Source organism: Hemiscyllium ocellatum, chromosome 26 (genome assembly GCF_020745735.1).
Source record: "Hemiscyllium ocellatum isolate sHemOce1 chromosome 26, sHemOce1.pat.X.cur, whole genome shotgun sequence".
Taxonomy (NCBI): domain Eukaryota; kingdom Metazoa; phylum Chordata; class Chondrichthyes; order Orectolobiformes; family Hemiscylliidae; genus Hemiscyllium; species Hemiscyllium ocellatum.
In genome coordinates this window covers 17,951,884-17,969,290 of record NC_083426.1, presented here as the reverse complement: position 1 = coordinate 17,969,290, position 17,407 = coordinate 17,951,884, and the positions used below count along the sequence as shown (strand labels likewise).

Sequence of the window (17,407 nt, the reverse complement as noted above, 5' to 3'; positions counted from 1 at the left end):
TATCTCTAGATTCATACCCACTGAACAAAGACTTTTGACTTGTATTACATGCTTCACAAACTTTTTTTATCATTGTTGGATTCTTCTTTGTTTGTCCTTGCTCTAAAGAAAATATTCCCAACTTCTCCAATCTCTTCATATCCATGTTATCATCTGATAAATGACTTATGCACTCTATTTAATCTTGACATCATCCCAAATGTGCAGTGTCCAGAGTTTGTACACCAGTCTTCAGCTAAAACTGTCAGTGATTTGTCAAAGTTAATAATATTGTGCATTTAAAGTAATGAAATGTTCTTGCTAAACCACTTCACTGGGATATTTTAAACAAAGTATGACACCAAGCATGTAAAGAAATAGTGGGTCTGATGCAAAAGCTTGGTCAGATGTCAGTTTTGAAAGGTTTCTTCAAGGAGGAAATTGAGGGAATAGTGAAGGAAGGATATTTAGGTATTTGGGGCCAAGGCACCTGAAGGCATGGCTACCTGTGGTGGAGCAATTAAAATCAGGGATACACAAGAACACATCATTTGTTTTTGTGATATCTCAAGAGAGTTGTGGGGGACTGATGGAGAGTATGGATCAAGACCATGTAAGAACTTGAAAACAAAGATGAATATTGCATCTTGTAGATGGTACACATAGCCACTAATGGTCTGTCACTGGTGGATTGAAATGATGATAGATCAGCTCCAATCAAGTGAGCTGTTTTATGCTGGATGCTGTTGAGCTTCTGAAATGTTGGAGCTGCACTTATTCAGCCAATGGAAAGTTTTGCATTACACACCTGACTTGTGCCTTACAAACAATGGGCAGATATTATGGAACTGAGAGGTGACAGAAGATGGGAAGCATTTTCTGTGAGGCTTTTGTGAGTTTGGAACTCTGTGCTTCTGAAGGCATTAGAGTTGGGGTGTTTTGAGTATTTATAAAATGGAGCTGGAAAGATTCTTGTTAGGCATGGGAATCTCAGCTCATTAGGATTGGATGAGGAAGTGGAATTCAGATTAGCCATGACGTTATTAATGGCAAAGCAAGTTTAAAGGCCCAAATGGCCTATTTCCCCCATTTTGTATGTTTGTTCCTTCACTATCACTGGATAAAATTACTGGAACTCGTCTTTAACAGCACTAATAGTATGCCTACACCACATGAAGGACAGTGGTTAAGAATGGTAGCTCATGATCACTTTCTCAAGGGTAATTAAAGATGTGCAATCGCTCACAACCATGAATGAATATTAAAAAATAGTTACTACTTTTGCCATGTTCTGCAACCTTATCGCCTGGCATAACCCATAAACTACCATTGCCATCAAGCCAGGGAACCAAGCCTGGTTTAACAAAGCATCCCAAGAGCACATGCCAGGAGGAGCACCAGGCATCCTAAATAATGAAGTTGCAAACTAGTGCAGATGCAATACAGAACTTGCATTCCAAACACGGGAAGTAGAAAGAGATAGATAGGGATAAGTGATTTCAAAAGCAATGGATCAAATCTAAGATTTGCAGTCTGGCCAGATCCAGATGTGGATTGTGAAAAATTGTTGAGGTGCGTCACAGTCCACAAGATGCTGAGGTAACATTTATGTAATATTCTGCTTTTACATTTTTCCTGCCAAAATGAACAATTTCCCATTTTCCCACTGCATACTGCACCTGCCAAGATTTTGCCAACTCATTTGGCTATCAGGAGGGGGCATAATTTTAAGGTGATTGGAGGAAGGTTTAGGGGTGATGCCAGAGGTAGGTTCTTTCCACAGAGTGTGGTGAGTGCTTGGAATGTACTGTCAGCAGTAGTGGTAGAGTCAGATATGTTAGAGACATTTAAGCGACTCTTGGATAGACATATGGATGATAGTAAAATGTAGGGTATGTAGGTTAGTTTGATCTTCGAGTAGGATAAAAGGTCGGCACAACATGGAGGGCCAAAGAACCTGTACTGTGCTGTACTGTTCTATGTTTATTTAACTTATATATATCAGTCTATATCCTTGCTTTCTCAGCTTCACAACATACTTTCCTTTTAATATTGGCGTCATTCGTAAATTTAGCCACCACCTCATCCCCTCATCTAAGTCATCGTTGTTAATTGTTCAAATCTTGGACCCAGCACAGATCCTTACTGGGCCCTACTTGTCACATCCTGCTCGTCTGTAAAAAAACTCATTTATACATACTCAACTTTCTAATTATGCCAGTAGTTATAAGTTAACTTATACCATGAGCTTCTACTTAGTACAATAACCTTTTCTGAGGAACCTTAGCAGATGCTTTCTGGAAATCCAAATATAGTACTTCACAGGCTTCCTTTTATCCACAAGATATGTTGCTCCTTCCCAGAATTCAAATAAGTTGTTAACCATGTTTCCCTTTCCCAAAACTATGCAGACACTTCCCAAGAGATTTTCGCGATGCTCATTATAACATCCTTAATGATCAATTCTAGTATCTTCCACACTTAGTAATGAGTACTCTCCTCTGATATAATATAAAATGTTATTTTTCCCTTTTACATTTCTTGCAAATTGTCCTAATGTGCACAAGATGAATGCTTACGTTATTAACATGCAGATTGCAGGCAGAGAATAATTTCTTCTTTCCTGCAATGCAAACATCATTGGTACTATTTTTCATCTCGAGTTACTTTTGATCTGCATGGCTTATATGTCATTTCAGAGTACATTTAGGGATCAACCGTAGGGATTAACGCCAGGATGGCGGAATTAAACGGCTTTAGTGGTGCAACTTTTTTTTGCAACTAGGGCATTACTGTGACTAGGTTTACATTACAGATCTTTAAAAGTAATTATTCATATAAGTTCCTTCACCTGTTGTGTTGTGATCTGAACCAATGTCAGCATTATCCTGGGCTTTTGGATTACTGGCCCAGTGACATCACCACTAAATGACCATCTTATTGGACATAGCGAATGGATTTTTCTAACTGAAGGGACATAGGCTGTGGTGTGTACCCAGCGGTCAGTATTAAATCGTACTCATTTTGTTACAAATAGCATTGGGATTTTGGGAGTAAAATTTCAAAACTTTGGTAACGCACTAAGTAGTGAGCAGGATAGTAACAAACTTCAGAGGGACTTATGAAACTGAAATAATACAAGTTTGATGACAAATGATCGAAGTATGAAGTGATGCTTTTAGCAGCAAAAATGAACAATATGGTATAAATTGTAATATTTTAAGGGGGTGCAAGTGCACAGGAACCAAGCTCATTCACAAACTGTTATAAGCCTTGCTGGGAAAATTCATAAGGCGTTTTGTATAACTAGGACAAGTACCTTTTCAAATAAGGGTACTGTAGACAAGAAAAGTCAATCCAACGAGTTCAAGCTGCACAAAGATTTTTCACTAATATCAACACTGATTTGGATGTAAATAGAGGAGGAATAGTTAGTAAGTTTGCAGATAATACCAAAACGAATGGTATAGTGGACAATGAAGATGGTTATCTCAGAGTGCATTGGGACCTTGATCAGCTGGGCCAAGGAATGACAAATGGAAGTTAATTTAGATAAATGTGGTGTTGCTATTTGGTAAGGCAATCAGGGCAGGACTTGCACACTTAATGGTAAGGTCCTGGGGAGATTGGCTGAACAAAGACAAAAGGGAGCAGTAATGGCAGTATAGGAGTAATCAAGATGGAGATTGGCTTTAAACTAAGTTGTGAAAAGGAGGAAACAAGTCAACTGAGTTGAGAGCAAAGTTAACAAGATATAATTGGGCACAGGAGAGGATGGAAGGTGGTACCTAAGTTGTGGAACTCAGTGTTGAGTCCGAGAGGTGGTAAAGTACCTGAGCGGAAAATAAAGTGTTGATCCTTCAACTTGTATATGTTCAAATTACCTTGTTTAAAAAATTTAAACAAATTTTGGAATTGTAACTGTCAGTTATCATTAATTGGTGCATTTTCCATGGCGATACTTCTTAGTCAGAGTTTTCTTACTAACCAGCCAGCACTCATACAGTATAAATGTTGGTTTTCATTTACTTGCATATTGCAAATTGTCCTGATGAGTGAGAGTCAAAAAACTTTGACATAATTTATATCTTTTCAGCAGTACTCCGACTTAATGACTTGGACCTTGGTGTATAGGGCATAATTTTAAACTTGGAATCATTGAAAGTGTGAGGATCATAATATAGAACTTCAAAAGGACATAGACAAGTCAGTGGAATAGATTGACAAGTATCACGTGAAACTCTATGTGAGGATATGCGATATGATTCATTTTGGAAGGAAGTATATGGCAGGACAATTCAAATTAAGGTAACAATTCTAAAGAGGGTGCAGGAGCAAATGGCAGAATGGCTTCCTACATTTTGGTAATTCTCTGATCCAGATGGGTTCTATCCTTGATAGTTTCAGGGCAACCCTTCAGAGCACTACTATTTTTCTTAATAAATACTGCTGCCCCTCTTTGCTATTTATTCTATATACCTTGTGTCCACGAATAATTATATTTGTCCTGCCCTTTTGTTGAGTAAGGTCTCCATTATTTCCATAGTATCATATTCCTCCATGGCTATCTGTGTTTGCACTTGAAATTATCCTTATTTATCGGCCCTATACACTTACACAATTTCATTTTCTAACTAAGCAATTGGCATTAATGTGGACATTTACTTTTTGCATCATTCACTGCAAATTTAATGAATGCTTTTACTTCACAACTAACTCTTTTGAAGGGAAACAGGTGTTCAAGAGACATTGCAAAGCATAGAGGAGCCTATTAAAGAACTTGATAGCAAAGGAACGTTTTCAACCAATGATGATGGAAACAATGGTAAGTGTTGGGTCACGTAGGTCAATGTTAACCTTGCTATTTTATTACATTTGGAATTAATAATATGAATAAATATGCTTCTTACAGTTGAATTATGTAACAAGGTAGAAGTGCTCTTGCAGAATGTTCAGTTTCATTTTTACTATTTCCAAAATAATTCGCACTTAACTTTTTCTGTAATTCTCCAAAGTGGTTTTGTGATAGAGCCAAAAATCATTTAATTGCTTCTGTTATTGAGAAGGGAAAGGTGCCAAGTAGAATGAGAAATCAGTGCAGATATTCAAAGAGGGTAACCAGGCATTCAGGATGAGTGATGACACAGCCTTGATTAGGAAGCTTAAGGTGAATGAACCCCTGGGGGCAGTGATAACATGAAGTGTGAGGATGGTTCATGATCAAATAATGTTGAGACCAAAAGGGAATATTATTGGGTCATCAGTTTAGATGGAATTGGACTGAAGGAGAAAGAATTGTGTCTTGTCAACAACAAGAGCTCAATGGGTACAAGATGGAGGGTTAGGCAAAAAAAGCAGTCAGGCGTGCACGTTCACAACTACTGGACTCTTCAAAGTGCTTAAGAACCAATTAATTACTTCCAAGATGTAGTCACTGTTGTAACATAGGATTTGCAGCTCACCAAACTCTCTCAAACAGCAACAGGATGGTGACGAAGTGATCTGCAATTTTGTGAGGTTCCTTGCTCTTTAAAATAGTGCTAGTTGATCTTTTAAATCTATCCACGAATGTTGATTGTGCCTCAGTGGAATGTCTCATCCATAAAATGACACCCCTGACAATGGGTGCTCCCTCAGCACTGCACTGGAGTGTCGGCCTAGACTTCTGTCCCAAATTCTTTGAATGGAACTTGAACTCTCAACCTTGTGATTCAGAGGCAACTGCGCTGCCATGAATCAGACCACAGCCGATAAACAGAGAAATAAATTTGAAGAAGGTGGGAGTTCTGGTCCCAGGGGTTGGGCACTGGGGTACTTTAAACCATTTGGCATGGTTGGCTGGTGAAAGGGATGATGAAGAAAATGAATAAATGGGATAGCCACAATGAAACAAAAAACGGTGGTGTACATCTTAACCTTGTGCAGTTATGGATTACAGCAAATAAGTACATTTTGAGCAGCCCTATTACACTAATAGTGTTACTGCAGACTGGAAAGAAGCAAGACTTCTTTTTCTAGTGAAATGAGCACATTCTGAATTATCTTACAGCTTAAGTTAAGCATAGCACAGTTACTTTGGGGGAAAAAAGGAATTGCATTCTTTTGCAGTTTTAATTTACCTTGCTGTAAACTGCATGACAAAAGAGAAAGTGCTAGAAAAGCTAAAAAGGTCTTAAAATTGATAAATCTCCTGGCCCCGATGGGATACATCCTAGAGTTCTGAGAGAGGTGGCTGAGGAAACAGCGGAGGCATTGATTGAGATCTTTCAAAAGTCACTGGAGTCATGGAAAGTCCCGGATGATTGGAAGATCGCTGTTGTAACCCCCTTGTTCAAGAAAGGATCAAGACAAAAGTTGGAAAATTATAGACCAATTAGCCTAATCTCGGTTGTTGGTAAAATTCTAGAATCCATCATTAAGGATGAGGTTTCTAAATTCTTGGAAGTGCAGAGTCTGATTAGAACAAATCAACATGGATTTAGTAAGGGGAGGTCGTGCCTGACAAACCTGTTGGAATTCTTTGAAGAGGTGACAAGTAGGTTAGACCAGGGAAACCCAGTGGATGTGGTCTATCTAGACTTCCAAAAGGCCTTTGATAAGATGCCACACAGGAGGCTGCTGAGCAAGGTGAGGGCCCATGGTGTTCGAGGTGAGCTGCAGGTATGGATTGAGGATTGGTTGTCTGACAGAAGGCAGAGAGTTGGGATAAAAGGTTCTTTTTCGGAATGGCAGCCGGTGACAAGCGGTGTCCTGCAGGGTTCAGTGTTGGGGCCGGAGCTGTTCACGTTATATATTAATGATCTGGATGAAGGGACTGGGGGCATTCTAGCGAAGTTTGCTGATGATACGAAGTTAGGTGGACAGGCAGTTAGTACTGAGGAAGTGGGGAGGCTGCAGAAGGATCCAGACACTTTGGGAGAGTGGTCCAGGAAATGGCTGATGGAATTCAATGTGAGCAAATGCGACGTCTTGCACTTTGAAAAAAAGAATAAAAGCATAGACTACTTTCTAAACGGTGAGAAAATTCATAAAGCCAAAGTACAAAGGGATCTGAGAGTGCTAGTCGAGGATTCTCTAAAGGTAAACATGCAGGTTGAGTCCGTGATTAAGAAAGCGAAACGTTGTCATTTATCTTAAGAGGGTTGGAATATAAAAGCACCGTTGTGCTACTGAGACTTTATAAAGCTCTGGTTAGGCCTCATTTGGATTGTGTCCAGTTTTGGTCCCCACACCTCAGGAAGGACATACTGGCACTGGAGCGTGTCCAGCGATGATTATCATGGATGATCCCTGGAATAGTTGGTCTAGCATTCAAGGAATGGCTGGGGATCCTGGGATTGTATTCATTGGAGTTTAGAAGATTAAGAGGAGATTTAATAAAAACTTAGAAGATAATACATGGCTTGGAAAGGGTGGGCGCTAGGAAATTGTTTCCGTTAGGCGAGGAGACGAGGACCCATAGACACAGCCTTAGAATTAGAGGGGGTAAATTCAGAACAGAAATGCGGAGACATTTCTTCAGCCGGAGAGTGTTGGGCCTGTGGAATTCATTGCCTCAGAGTGCAGTGGAGGCCGGGACGCTAAATGTCTTCAAGGCAGAGATTGATAGATTCTTGATGTCTCGAGGAATTAAGGGCTACGGAGAGAATGCTGGTAAGTGGAGTTGCATTGCCCATCAGCCATGATTGAATGGCGGAGTGGACTTGATGGGCTGAATGGCCTTACTTCCCCTCCTATGTCTTATGGTCTTATGACAGCCAATATGTCACTTTTTGACGTGGATTCACTTGTTATGTAGGCTTCAGATGTTAAAAAGTCTAGGTTCACCAGTAATGAGGGTCAAGTTGATTTTTGTTCACAGTTAAATTGCTAGGTCTGTCCAATATCTGTGGTCATATATGCAAGAAAAATTGAAGTAAAATCACAGTGCATTCAGGTATCTCTTTTTAATGTAGAAGCAAAAGTAAACTTATTTGTTTAAAGAATAAAGAAAAATAAATATTGAAAAGGTTTTCTTGCCTAACTGTGTCTTGGATGACTCTTTAATAGATTATGGGAATCTGCTGCAGCTTGTTTCTTTTGTTAAAAAGTCCAAAGCAATTGCACCAGACAGCTTCAGGGATTCAGTAAACTGTCCTCCAAATCAACTTCATGAGAGAGAGGCCAGCCCAAGCAGCTCAGGATTACGGTAACTTTCTCTTATTTAGAGAATATATAACAACTCGTTTACAAATTCAATCAAAATATATATAGCAATAAGATTGTTTTAGCATTTGAAGTATCCAGTTTTGGTATCCATGAACTTGTGTTACGATAGTTTACATGGTAACTAATAAGAGACATAAGACTAGTTAATAAATTCTAAGATCCAGAAAGCCACAAAAGCATGCAAGAAAATTTGGGTACATTTTTGTAGTAAATGGCTCAGAGTACAATGTTTGCATTTTATTTCTTCTAAAAAGGGAGCATGAATACACTGGACAAAGAAAAAATCAAAGATCTAGAGAGACAAGTGGATATCTGCGAGATCGGTCCAGAAGTCCAGGTTCCTGTGATAGTTATCAAGAGAAAAGAATGGATTATGATCGCAAAAGACAACGGAGTTATGAAAGAAGTTACTATGGAAATTCACCTTCAGTTCATCAACATTGGGACAGCTATGGCTCTGATCGGGACAGCCGAGGCCGTGATCGGGACAACTATGGCCGTGATCGGGACAGCTATGGCCGTGATCGGGACAGCTATGGCCGTGATCGGGACAGCCGTGACCGTGATCGGGACAGCCGTGACCGTGACCGTGATCGGGACGGCCGTGGCCATGATCGGGACAGCCGTGGCCACAAAAAAGACAGGTTTGACCATGACAGGGACAGCTCTGATTGTGAAAGACATTATTTCTCCAAAAGGTGTCACTTTCGGGATAGTGATCCTCGGCATGGTTACTATGAAAAGAGTGAAAAAGGACACTATTACAGTGACGGAACGTATTGTAAAATAAATCAGAAAAGGGACAGAGAATACCAATTTTGATGGTATGTGTTGATTTTATTGTCTTTATTTGGATTTAAAACTTATGTATAGTAAAACATTGAATATCTTGTAAGTAATCCAAAGTGACGAAGTGAACTCTTAACCTTCCATACAAATTCCAACAAAATCTACTTTTGCATACTCTGTATAGGTGTGTAGCCAAAGCAAATAATGTTAATGTTTAAAAGTGGGTTGTAAGCTGTTGATAAATTGTTAGCCATCACATTTTCAATTTGTCTGTCCTTTTATTCAGGTTTTATGTCATTCTTGCCATATTTTTAAGAGGCTGGTGACTTATGTACAGAATCTCAACCAACAAGGTAGGGGATCCCATTAAATTACATCACTTAAGTGCTGAATTCCACTTTAGAATTTTGTCACATGATGGCATTCCTGTTATTATAAAGTTTGTAGTCTGGTATTTTCTTTTGAGAGGGGAAAGTGCAAACTGAATCCTTGGAGACATGGAATTAGTAGCAATGGCTCTTTTTTTTTCCTCTTTCAGAGTAAATGGTAATAGAGGTCATTTAATACATAGCAATATGTGGAAGTTACAACTAACAAACAACTTATCCTGCTGAAACCATCTAAGTGGTTACATTCCATACTTTTTAGTCCCAATCATATCTATTTGCCTGTTTCCATTTTCCTTTTCCTTTTCCTTTACCCATCAGTTCTAATCTTAAATATTTGCATAGTTTCTGCCTTGATTGTTTATTCTAACTTTGAATTCCACAGCATTAGTTCTCTCAAGAGCTTTCATTGCTCTGAGCACTAATATCGTGTATTTAATTTTCTGTCTATGGACCCTAGGCCTGGGTCACTTTAATATTAAGATACAGAGTACTTCCATTGTTCTAACATAATTTTAAATCATTCTAAAATCTATTACATTCTGATGAAAAATGCTGTGTTGATTTCCTCTTACAAAGCAACGTACTATTGAATCTGCTTTATATCCTTGTAATTATATGCAACCCAAATTTCATGTTCTATTTGAACTTTTATTAAGATTTTGCATAGACTATCCTTACTATTTGGCTTATATATGCTATACTTTTTTCTAATATTGCAGAATTCCAATAATATTGCTTACTACCGTAACAGCTATAGAGGATGCCTTAAATGTCCTTTAATTGTGTGCACTCTTAAGTTGCCCTTCAGCAACATCCAACCAACTCTGTATAGAACGTAATTCCTTTATTTTTGTACGAAAATATATAACCATAAACTTATGGACATTAAATTTTGACCTATGCTTGTGAGCTCCCTATCTTCTCAGTATTCCTTATAGCTTTTTAAGGATTTAAATCAGTCATCTATATTGATACTTTCAAATTGTCATCTCCCTCCCTAAGTTCATATACAAGTCATTGATATACACTGTGAATAGAAGTGTCTCTCAAACTCTGCATTGTGGGACATCAGGACAGATTTTCAACCTCTCTGGAATCCTTCCCTTAACTCCTCCCTCCTGTTTATTTCCTTCTAATTAATTTTGAATCAGTTTACTATGTTACTTCTTAATCTTCTCAAATATCTGAGATACCTTGCTTGAGACTTCCCTAGAGTTCGCACACACACTATATCTTTGTGTATGCTAGCTAATATTCTTCCTGTTTGACATTGACTTTTGATGAATTGTTGTTGGAAGTTCTTACCTTGTGGATATGTGGAAGATGAGACTGACCTCCAAACATTTGTAATTGAAACGATTAACTCTATATCATATTGTTCTTTATTCACATAACAGTGATGATTCAGACTTGCTGGATTAATGAATGTTTCTGTAACAGCATACATAGAGTGTCATTTATGTTCTATATGTTTGACTTTTAAGATGACAAATTCAAGAAATTGACCACGCCTCTTAAAATAATGAAGAGTATTAACCTTTCATTCCAGACAAACCAGACTTTTAAAAGCACAAAGTAGCTGTAGGGAAAGTGCTAGGTCGATGTAAAGTGCAGTAATGGTAAAAATTGCCTGTGACACTAGAATTTCCCCCCTCTGGACCAACTGTGTGTTAAACTGTTAACCTTTTAACTGCACTGTTTGCAAATGTACCATATTCTATTGATGCAGCACTAATCACTATTGTTTATTGTTGGTAATTTCTTCACACTTAAATGAAACAAATCATCCAATGCCTTATGGAATTTAGAATCTTATGAAGACATCTTAGGATAGTCTAATTTCTCTTAACTTGCTATATTGTTAGCAGAACCGTTGTGCTTTATTGTTTGAATTCTTATTTATGTATGATTTTTTACATCTGCAGTACTTTTTTATTGCATGTTAGTAAAATGACTGAATCAACTTTATGATTTATGGAAAATAATATGTCTATAACTTGTAAAAGATTCAGTAAGGATTAATTTTAATATTTTAAAATACTAACCACCAAGATGAAATGCATTGGCTGTGAGCAATCTTTTTAAGCTTTTGTGTTCACTTGTCAATTACTTAACTGTCTGTCAGGTGTTTTGTGAAATGGTCTGAAGACTAACTGACAAAGTGCACCAGACATGTTGATGACCAGTTAAGATATACGAATGAAAATTAGATTTGATTTTTGTGTACTAAGAAATATTCTCCACTAAATTAATTTGGCAGCATATTTAATGAATGAAGGTATTAGCAAAATCTCAACTGAAAGCTCTGCAATATCTGAGGCTGGTTTCAGGTTCAAGCAACAGGTGAATTGTTGAACTTGTTTCATTTTAGCAGCATTGTGTTGATTTTACCTTTAAGGTGTTGGCAGGGTTGAACAGGAACATGTCCTTTCCTCACTGCTACTATGGTGACAGTCATTAAAAGTAACTTTGGTTGTTGCACTTCAAATTGCAGAATATACATGGGCTTATATTTAATTAGCCACCCATCACATCCACGCAACTAGTAGTGGGAACAGTTGCATACCCCACATCTACATGACAAAAACTTTTCATAATTGTGATTAAAGTTTGGAAGAACTAAGCAAACTTCAGTTCTTTCTTTGGTTTTGTTTCCTTTTGCATCAGGTTGATAGTAGTGTGGAAGGAAGACTTTTGGATTTTTATAATGTTGCATAGTTGTCAAGTGCATTGCCATCAAATTGCAGTCCCCGTTTTTTAAAAATCTAGTGTAGTTACCTTCAGAATCCACATGACAATCTGAAAATAGAGCTTAAGGGAGCATTGCTAAAGTAAGTTGGATAGTTCTGACTCAGGCTGACTAGTAAGAGAGGTGATGAGGCCAGCTGTGTGATTGAGAGTGAATTTTGAAGCTACGGCTTGGTTTATATCTAATGAATTGGCAGCCATGTTCCTTGAGGGGCAGAGTTTCTACCTGAGAGGTGAAGTTTCACTGATCCAGTTGTGTCTGATACAGAGATTAATTCATAAGATATCAAAGGTGTGAGCCTGTAGGTTCAGCTGCACAGTGTTAATGGAGCAGGCAGGTCCTCCACTTCTTGATAATCAGTGTTCCTAAATGCAAGCAAAAAGTCTGGAGTAATAAGGGCCTCAGCTGTCATTTGAAGAACTTGGAGGAGATGCAGAATAACTAGTCTAGAACAGGATAAGTAATACTGAACTTCCTGCCTTGATCATTCTGCTTTAGGCATTGCCACACTACATTTTGCACCCCTGCCATATTTCAGGTCATTCTCTTCCTCAATTTTGTGTTTCTCATCCAATCACAACTAGCCATTGCACCATCTTTCCTCATTGTAATTGCACATGGGCACAAACAGCAGCCTGCATCACTCTTATGCTAATGAAAAAATATCAGAAGCTATAACAGTTGTGTTATGGCTTATATATTGCTGAAAGGAGAAGGTCTGTGTTGTTTTGCATTCATGAGGACAAATACAAGAATACCAAATTTCAAATGACCCCAACAGTTCTCATGCAGTGTCACATTTGTCCTAATCAGTGCAAGACAAAACCGACCATTAGATGTATATCTTTTCTGGAACGTGAAAGGCAACTGCTTGCTCCACATCAATAATTGTAATGGTATTGGGTGTTTCGCCTCAGTTGGAGCTGTGTGCCTGAAAATATGAAAGTGTTCGTAAACAGTTTGTGTGTCATTTTGTCTTGTCACTTTACCTTGAATGTATTGTCACCATAAAGCAGTATAGTTTTTGGGCACTAATTATCTGCTGTATTATGATATCTTTGCCACTAGAACTTTCTGTGCAGCCAGGGAGCTAGGGCTCCACCAAAATGCCTTGAATCATTTGTATAGATATAATGTTATGATCTCTAATGATTATCATCTCCTGTTTGTCAAACGATGAGAACTGCTGTGCAGATGCATCATAGCAACAACCAGGGACGTGGAGGTATCTGCATAATTCTTTGGCCAACCCAAGCCACATGCTGGTGCCCAATCAATGGCAGCCTGTATGTGGAACACCAAAATGGCTGCAAGTATCAGCGTTTTTCCCAGTTGAGCGGAAGGGTCCATATAGAACCTGATGCAATCATTTGCTTGGAAGGTGGCGTTGTGAAAACAAGTGTCCATAACCCATTGCATGCACAGGTTATGATTTGATGAGCTGATATGAGATGTATCGCTAGTTGAAGTCTGGACAGAGTTCAAAACAGCTAAAAATGAAATGTGGGTCTTGATTACCATTTCCACTGCCACAGAGTTAGTTAAAGATTCATTGTAGTAGGCTACATAGGTCTGTGATTGCCTGCCTTTAGATCCTGTATCTTGAAAGTAATCATAAACTCCACATCTGTATACCTTCTATGTTTTGTAAGGATACTTGTGAGCATGGTCTTCTGTTCATTTCTATAGTATTGCTCTTCCTCCGTACACAGGTGAATAGCTGGTGTGATTTCTGTGGTCAAAATCCTCTCTGGTGTAACTGATGAAGGAAATCTTGATAAATATACCAATATCGCTGTATTTACTTGGGTTTCTCAAGATGAATCAATTTTAGGAAAATTTCTATCAACTGATAACTACAGATGAATGTTCTTTTAAATAGTTTTCTGTGTTTTCTACTGAAACTGCTTAATGTTACTGAGCAAGTCCAGTATGTCTTTAGACCTGGATTTGATAACACTTCATCTCTTATTGGTATGCTTCTGAGTAATCTACATGGAAATCCTGAAGCATGAGCTGAGATGCAATGGGATTTAAAGCACAGTGCCTCTGCATGTTTATCCAGTCGTGCTAATTTAAACTTCTGTCATTGTTTCTAAACCAGAGTTAGCATTACAAATGCAATCTTGTGTGTTAGCTGATCTTTGATGTAATTGAAAATCTTCCCATGTGTCTGGTTTAATGTTTTTAGGTGTAATGCCTTATCAGATTGAGCCAATCTTCTGTAACATTTTACATTTTATGCTGAAGAATATATAAGTTAATTAAGGAGCTGGTTAAATGTCTGATTGGAAATGATGTTGGGGTAATGAGGATGACTGTCAGACTTCGTCTTGTGTAGATCTGTACAATCCGTTTCCGCACAATATTCAGTAGCTCCTGTCTTACTACAGTGGAAAGGAATATCATGTGTATACCATTGCTAGTCAGAATATGCAAGTTAATTTGTGCCAGCAAGTTAATTTGCTTTGCAGACCAACCCCTTGGACACAGTTGACATACGATGCATTTTAGTCTCCTAATTTAAACTTTCATGGAACATTCTGCATAAGTGCTAATTGACATTCAAATGTTGTCAAGCAAGATTTTAGAAAATGAAAGTGCACGTCACTCCATTCTGACTAGCTTGATCTACACACGATATTCCTTCCCACCGTAGTAAGACTGGAACTATTGTATATTGTGCTGTAACTGACTGTACAGACCTACACAAGACAAAGTCTGATAGTCATCCTCATTATCCCAACATCATTTCCAATCAGACATTTAACGAGGTCTTTAAATTAATTGACTGAATTGGAGTAGATTCTGCAGAGAATCTCTCCAGGAAAAGGTTTAATTATTTTCTGTAGCTTCACTTTGATGTTTTGTCATTTCAGATCTATGATCTTCTTTTGTTCTTGATTCAGCTTTGGATCCAATAGACTACTACATCTAAACCATTCTTTGAACATTCTGTTGCATAAATATTCTTTTGAAAATACTGTGACTAAAACTACATTCTTCCAAATAGGTTCTCACAAGTAATCTATCCAAGTTTACCACCTTCCCACGGACAACAAAAGTCATTGGTCAGTACTTGCACCTAGACCTTTTATGTTCCCCACCTTATTGTCATGTCACATTTATACTGTTTCCTTGCGTTTATTTCATTAAGAAAACTGATAATGTTAGGACTACAGTATTTTTAGTAATGTAATTTTGTCTTGTCTTGCACAGAACACAATTGCTTGAAAGTAGATATACGTTCAGGATCCTGTATTTCAATGTCTTTGCTTGTAGATTACCTTGAAATTGATATTACCTTGAAATTATATAAAATAAACAACTACATAAAGTTGCTTCAGAAATGGATGAAGTAATTTGGCTTCAAAACCAGGATTAATAACAGAGGTTGATGTAAGCTACAGCATGTTGCATCTAATGTATTTGTCCTACACCAGTTATGTGTATGCAAAGTTTAGAAAAGTGTTTATATATTTCAAAAATTATGAAACTTCTCAGGTGTCAAATAAAAGACAATTTAACTTTTCATGGCCACATGATTAGAATTCTTTTCCAATGCATTCAATGGCTATATTGATTTTTGATCTGTTGGCACTGGCAATAGCATTGGCACACAAATATTAAACACTGTAAGCACTGGAGATCTGGAATTATGAGAGAAGAGGGAAAGATGAAAATGCTCAGTGGACCTCAGAATACCCGAGGCAATTAAAAAAAAAAATATATAGTTTGTGACCTTGCGTTAGAATTGGGAAAAATTAGGAATGGAGACTTTGGGCAAATGAAAGGTATTAAGAATAACAAGAAAGGTCTGTGGCTGGATGGAGGGAAGAAGAACTTAAATGAAAAGAGGATTTAATGGTACCAAGACAAAGGAAAAGGTAAAGAAACAAAAAAAAAAGTTGTCTGGAGGGGCATGAATGGCCAGGAAAGGAATAGGAGAAAAATGAAAGAGAAAAAAAAACTCAAAGCAAAATAGGGAAGGTGGAAGGAGAGCTTATTATATAAAATCATTGACTACACCATGTGTTCAGACAACAGCTATCCCCCCTTTGGCTTGTAACGTGGAACCTTTTTCATTTATTCTTTTCATGTTAGTGATAGGAAGTCTGGACAGATGACAGCCAATATGTAATATCTGGTACTCTTACTGTGGTTTGCCTACATTGAGTCTTGTATTTTTAGAGTAGATGGAGCAAGCTGTTAATGCTCCAGCATTTGAGTTGCTTCAGGCTTGGTCATGTAGAGGGCTACCAATCTAGTCATATCCGTATAGTTTTGTAAATGGTAAAACTTCGGAATAGATCAGTCTCCTGTTGCTTAATTGTACTAAGCCCCTGAGCATGAATTGATTTCCTAAAGTCAGTAAAACTAAGATACTATAATCCAATACTTAATGGATATAACCTTTATGAAATATTGGAGATGTTGATTAATCATTCCATTTTCCAAGCGTTTTAATGATTTCTTTTGTTCAGTTCACAACTTCTGTTCAGTTTCACAGGTTTGTATACAATAAGATCTCCATTACCCCTATCCTTGCCTGCATTGTTTTCCTGCTTGGCTTTGTGTGAGATGTTTCCTTTTTGTCTAATTAACTTTGTTTAAATTAATTTGTCTCTAATTTTAATTAGCATTTCATTGTGTAAAAACTGGGACTTCTCATTGGGCTTATGCTCGAAACGTCGAATTCCCTATTCCTGAGATGCTGCCTGACCTGCTGTGCTTTAACCAGCAACACATTTTCAGCTGTGATCTCCAGCATCTGCAGACCTCATTTTTTACTTCTCATTATTCCAAAAAGTAGCTCCTATTACATATTGGGGGTGACTTCCATTATGGGTAATGATAGTGATTCCACTGCCAAGTATGTTTTGAAAATTTATTTATACATGTTTTATGTGCATATATATTGCTTGGCTGTGCGGAAGACTTAAAGTCTGCATTGGTGAGACCTGGAATGGCTCTTTTGATGTTTTTCTTTCACTTTTCCACTGAAAGAACATAACTTCCTCATTTTTAAATTTCCATCAAAAGCAAAGCAATTAAATTAAAGAGCACACATATTCCCTGCTATTCAGATAAAACCTGTGGCAACCTTATGCCCCTCCAGTCTGTACCATGTTATGCCAGTTGCTCTTCATCTTGTTTTATATCCTCTGCTTTAAGGAGCAACTGGGAGTGACCAAGGACACCTTTCATACTGCATCTATGAAGTAGAAATAGGTGAACACTTCATTGTTACAATTCTGACCAGTTTCTTTTTACAGTATTATACTAAGTTTTG

General features: G+C 37.8%; 1 protein-coding gene across 3 annotated transcripts in view; it reads left to right on the top strand.

Annotated features, from left to right (window-relative positions):
• The window catches only part of LOC132828368 (cleavage and polyadenylation specificity factor subunit 6-like), a 38,504-nt gene extending 21,842 nt beyond the window's left edge, over positions 1 to 16,662 (top strand). For 2 of the 3 annotated variants that reach the window (XR_009646111.1, XR_009646110.1), the window contains exons 7-11: positions 4,707 to 4,804; positions 8,029 to 8,167; positions 8,442 to 9,011; positions 9,263 to 9,329; positions 15,128 to 16,662. Coding sequence is in view for 1 of the 3 variants with exons in the window: in XM_060845406.1 (XP_060701389.1) it covers positions 4,707 to 4,804; positions 8,029 to 8,167; positions 8,442 to 9,009 (805 nt within the window). In the remaining 2 variants the exon portion in view is untranslated. Of the gene's footprint in view, positions 1 to 4,706; positions 4,805 to 8,028; positions 8,168 to 8,441; positions 9,231 to 9,262; positions 9,330 to 15,127 lie in introns of those variants that run through there. The other variant, XM_060845406.1, reaches the window with a different exon arrangement.
• Positions 16,663 to 17,407: the final 745 nt, after the last annotated feature.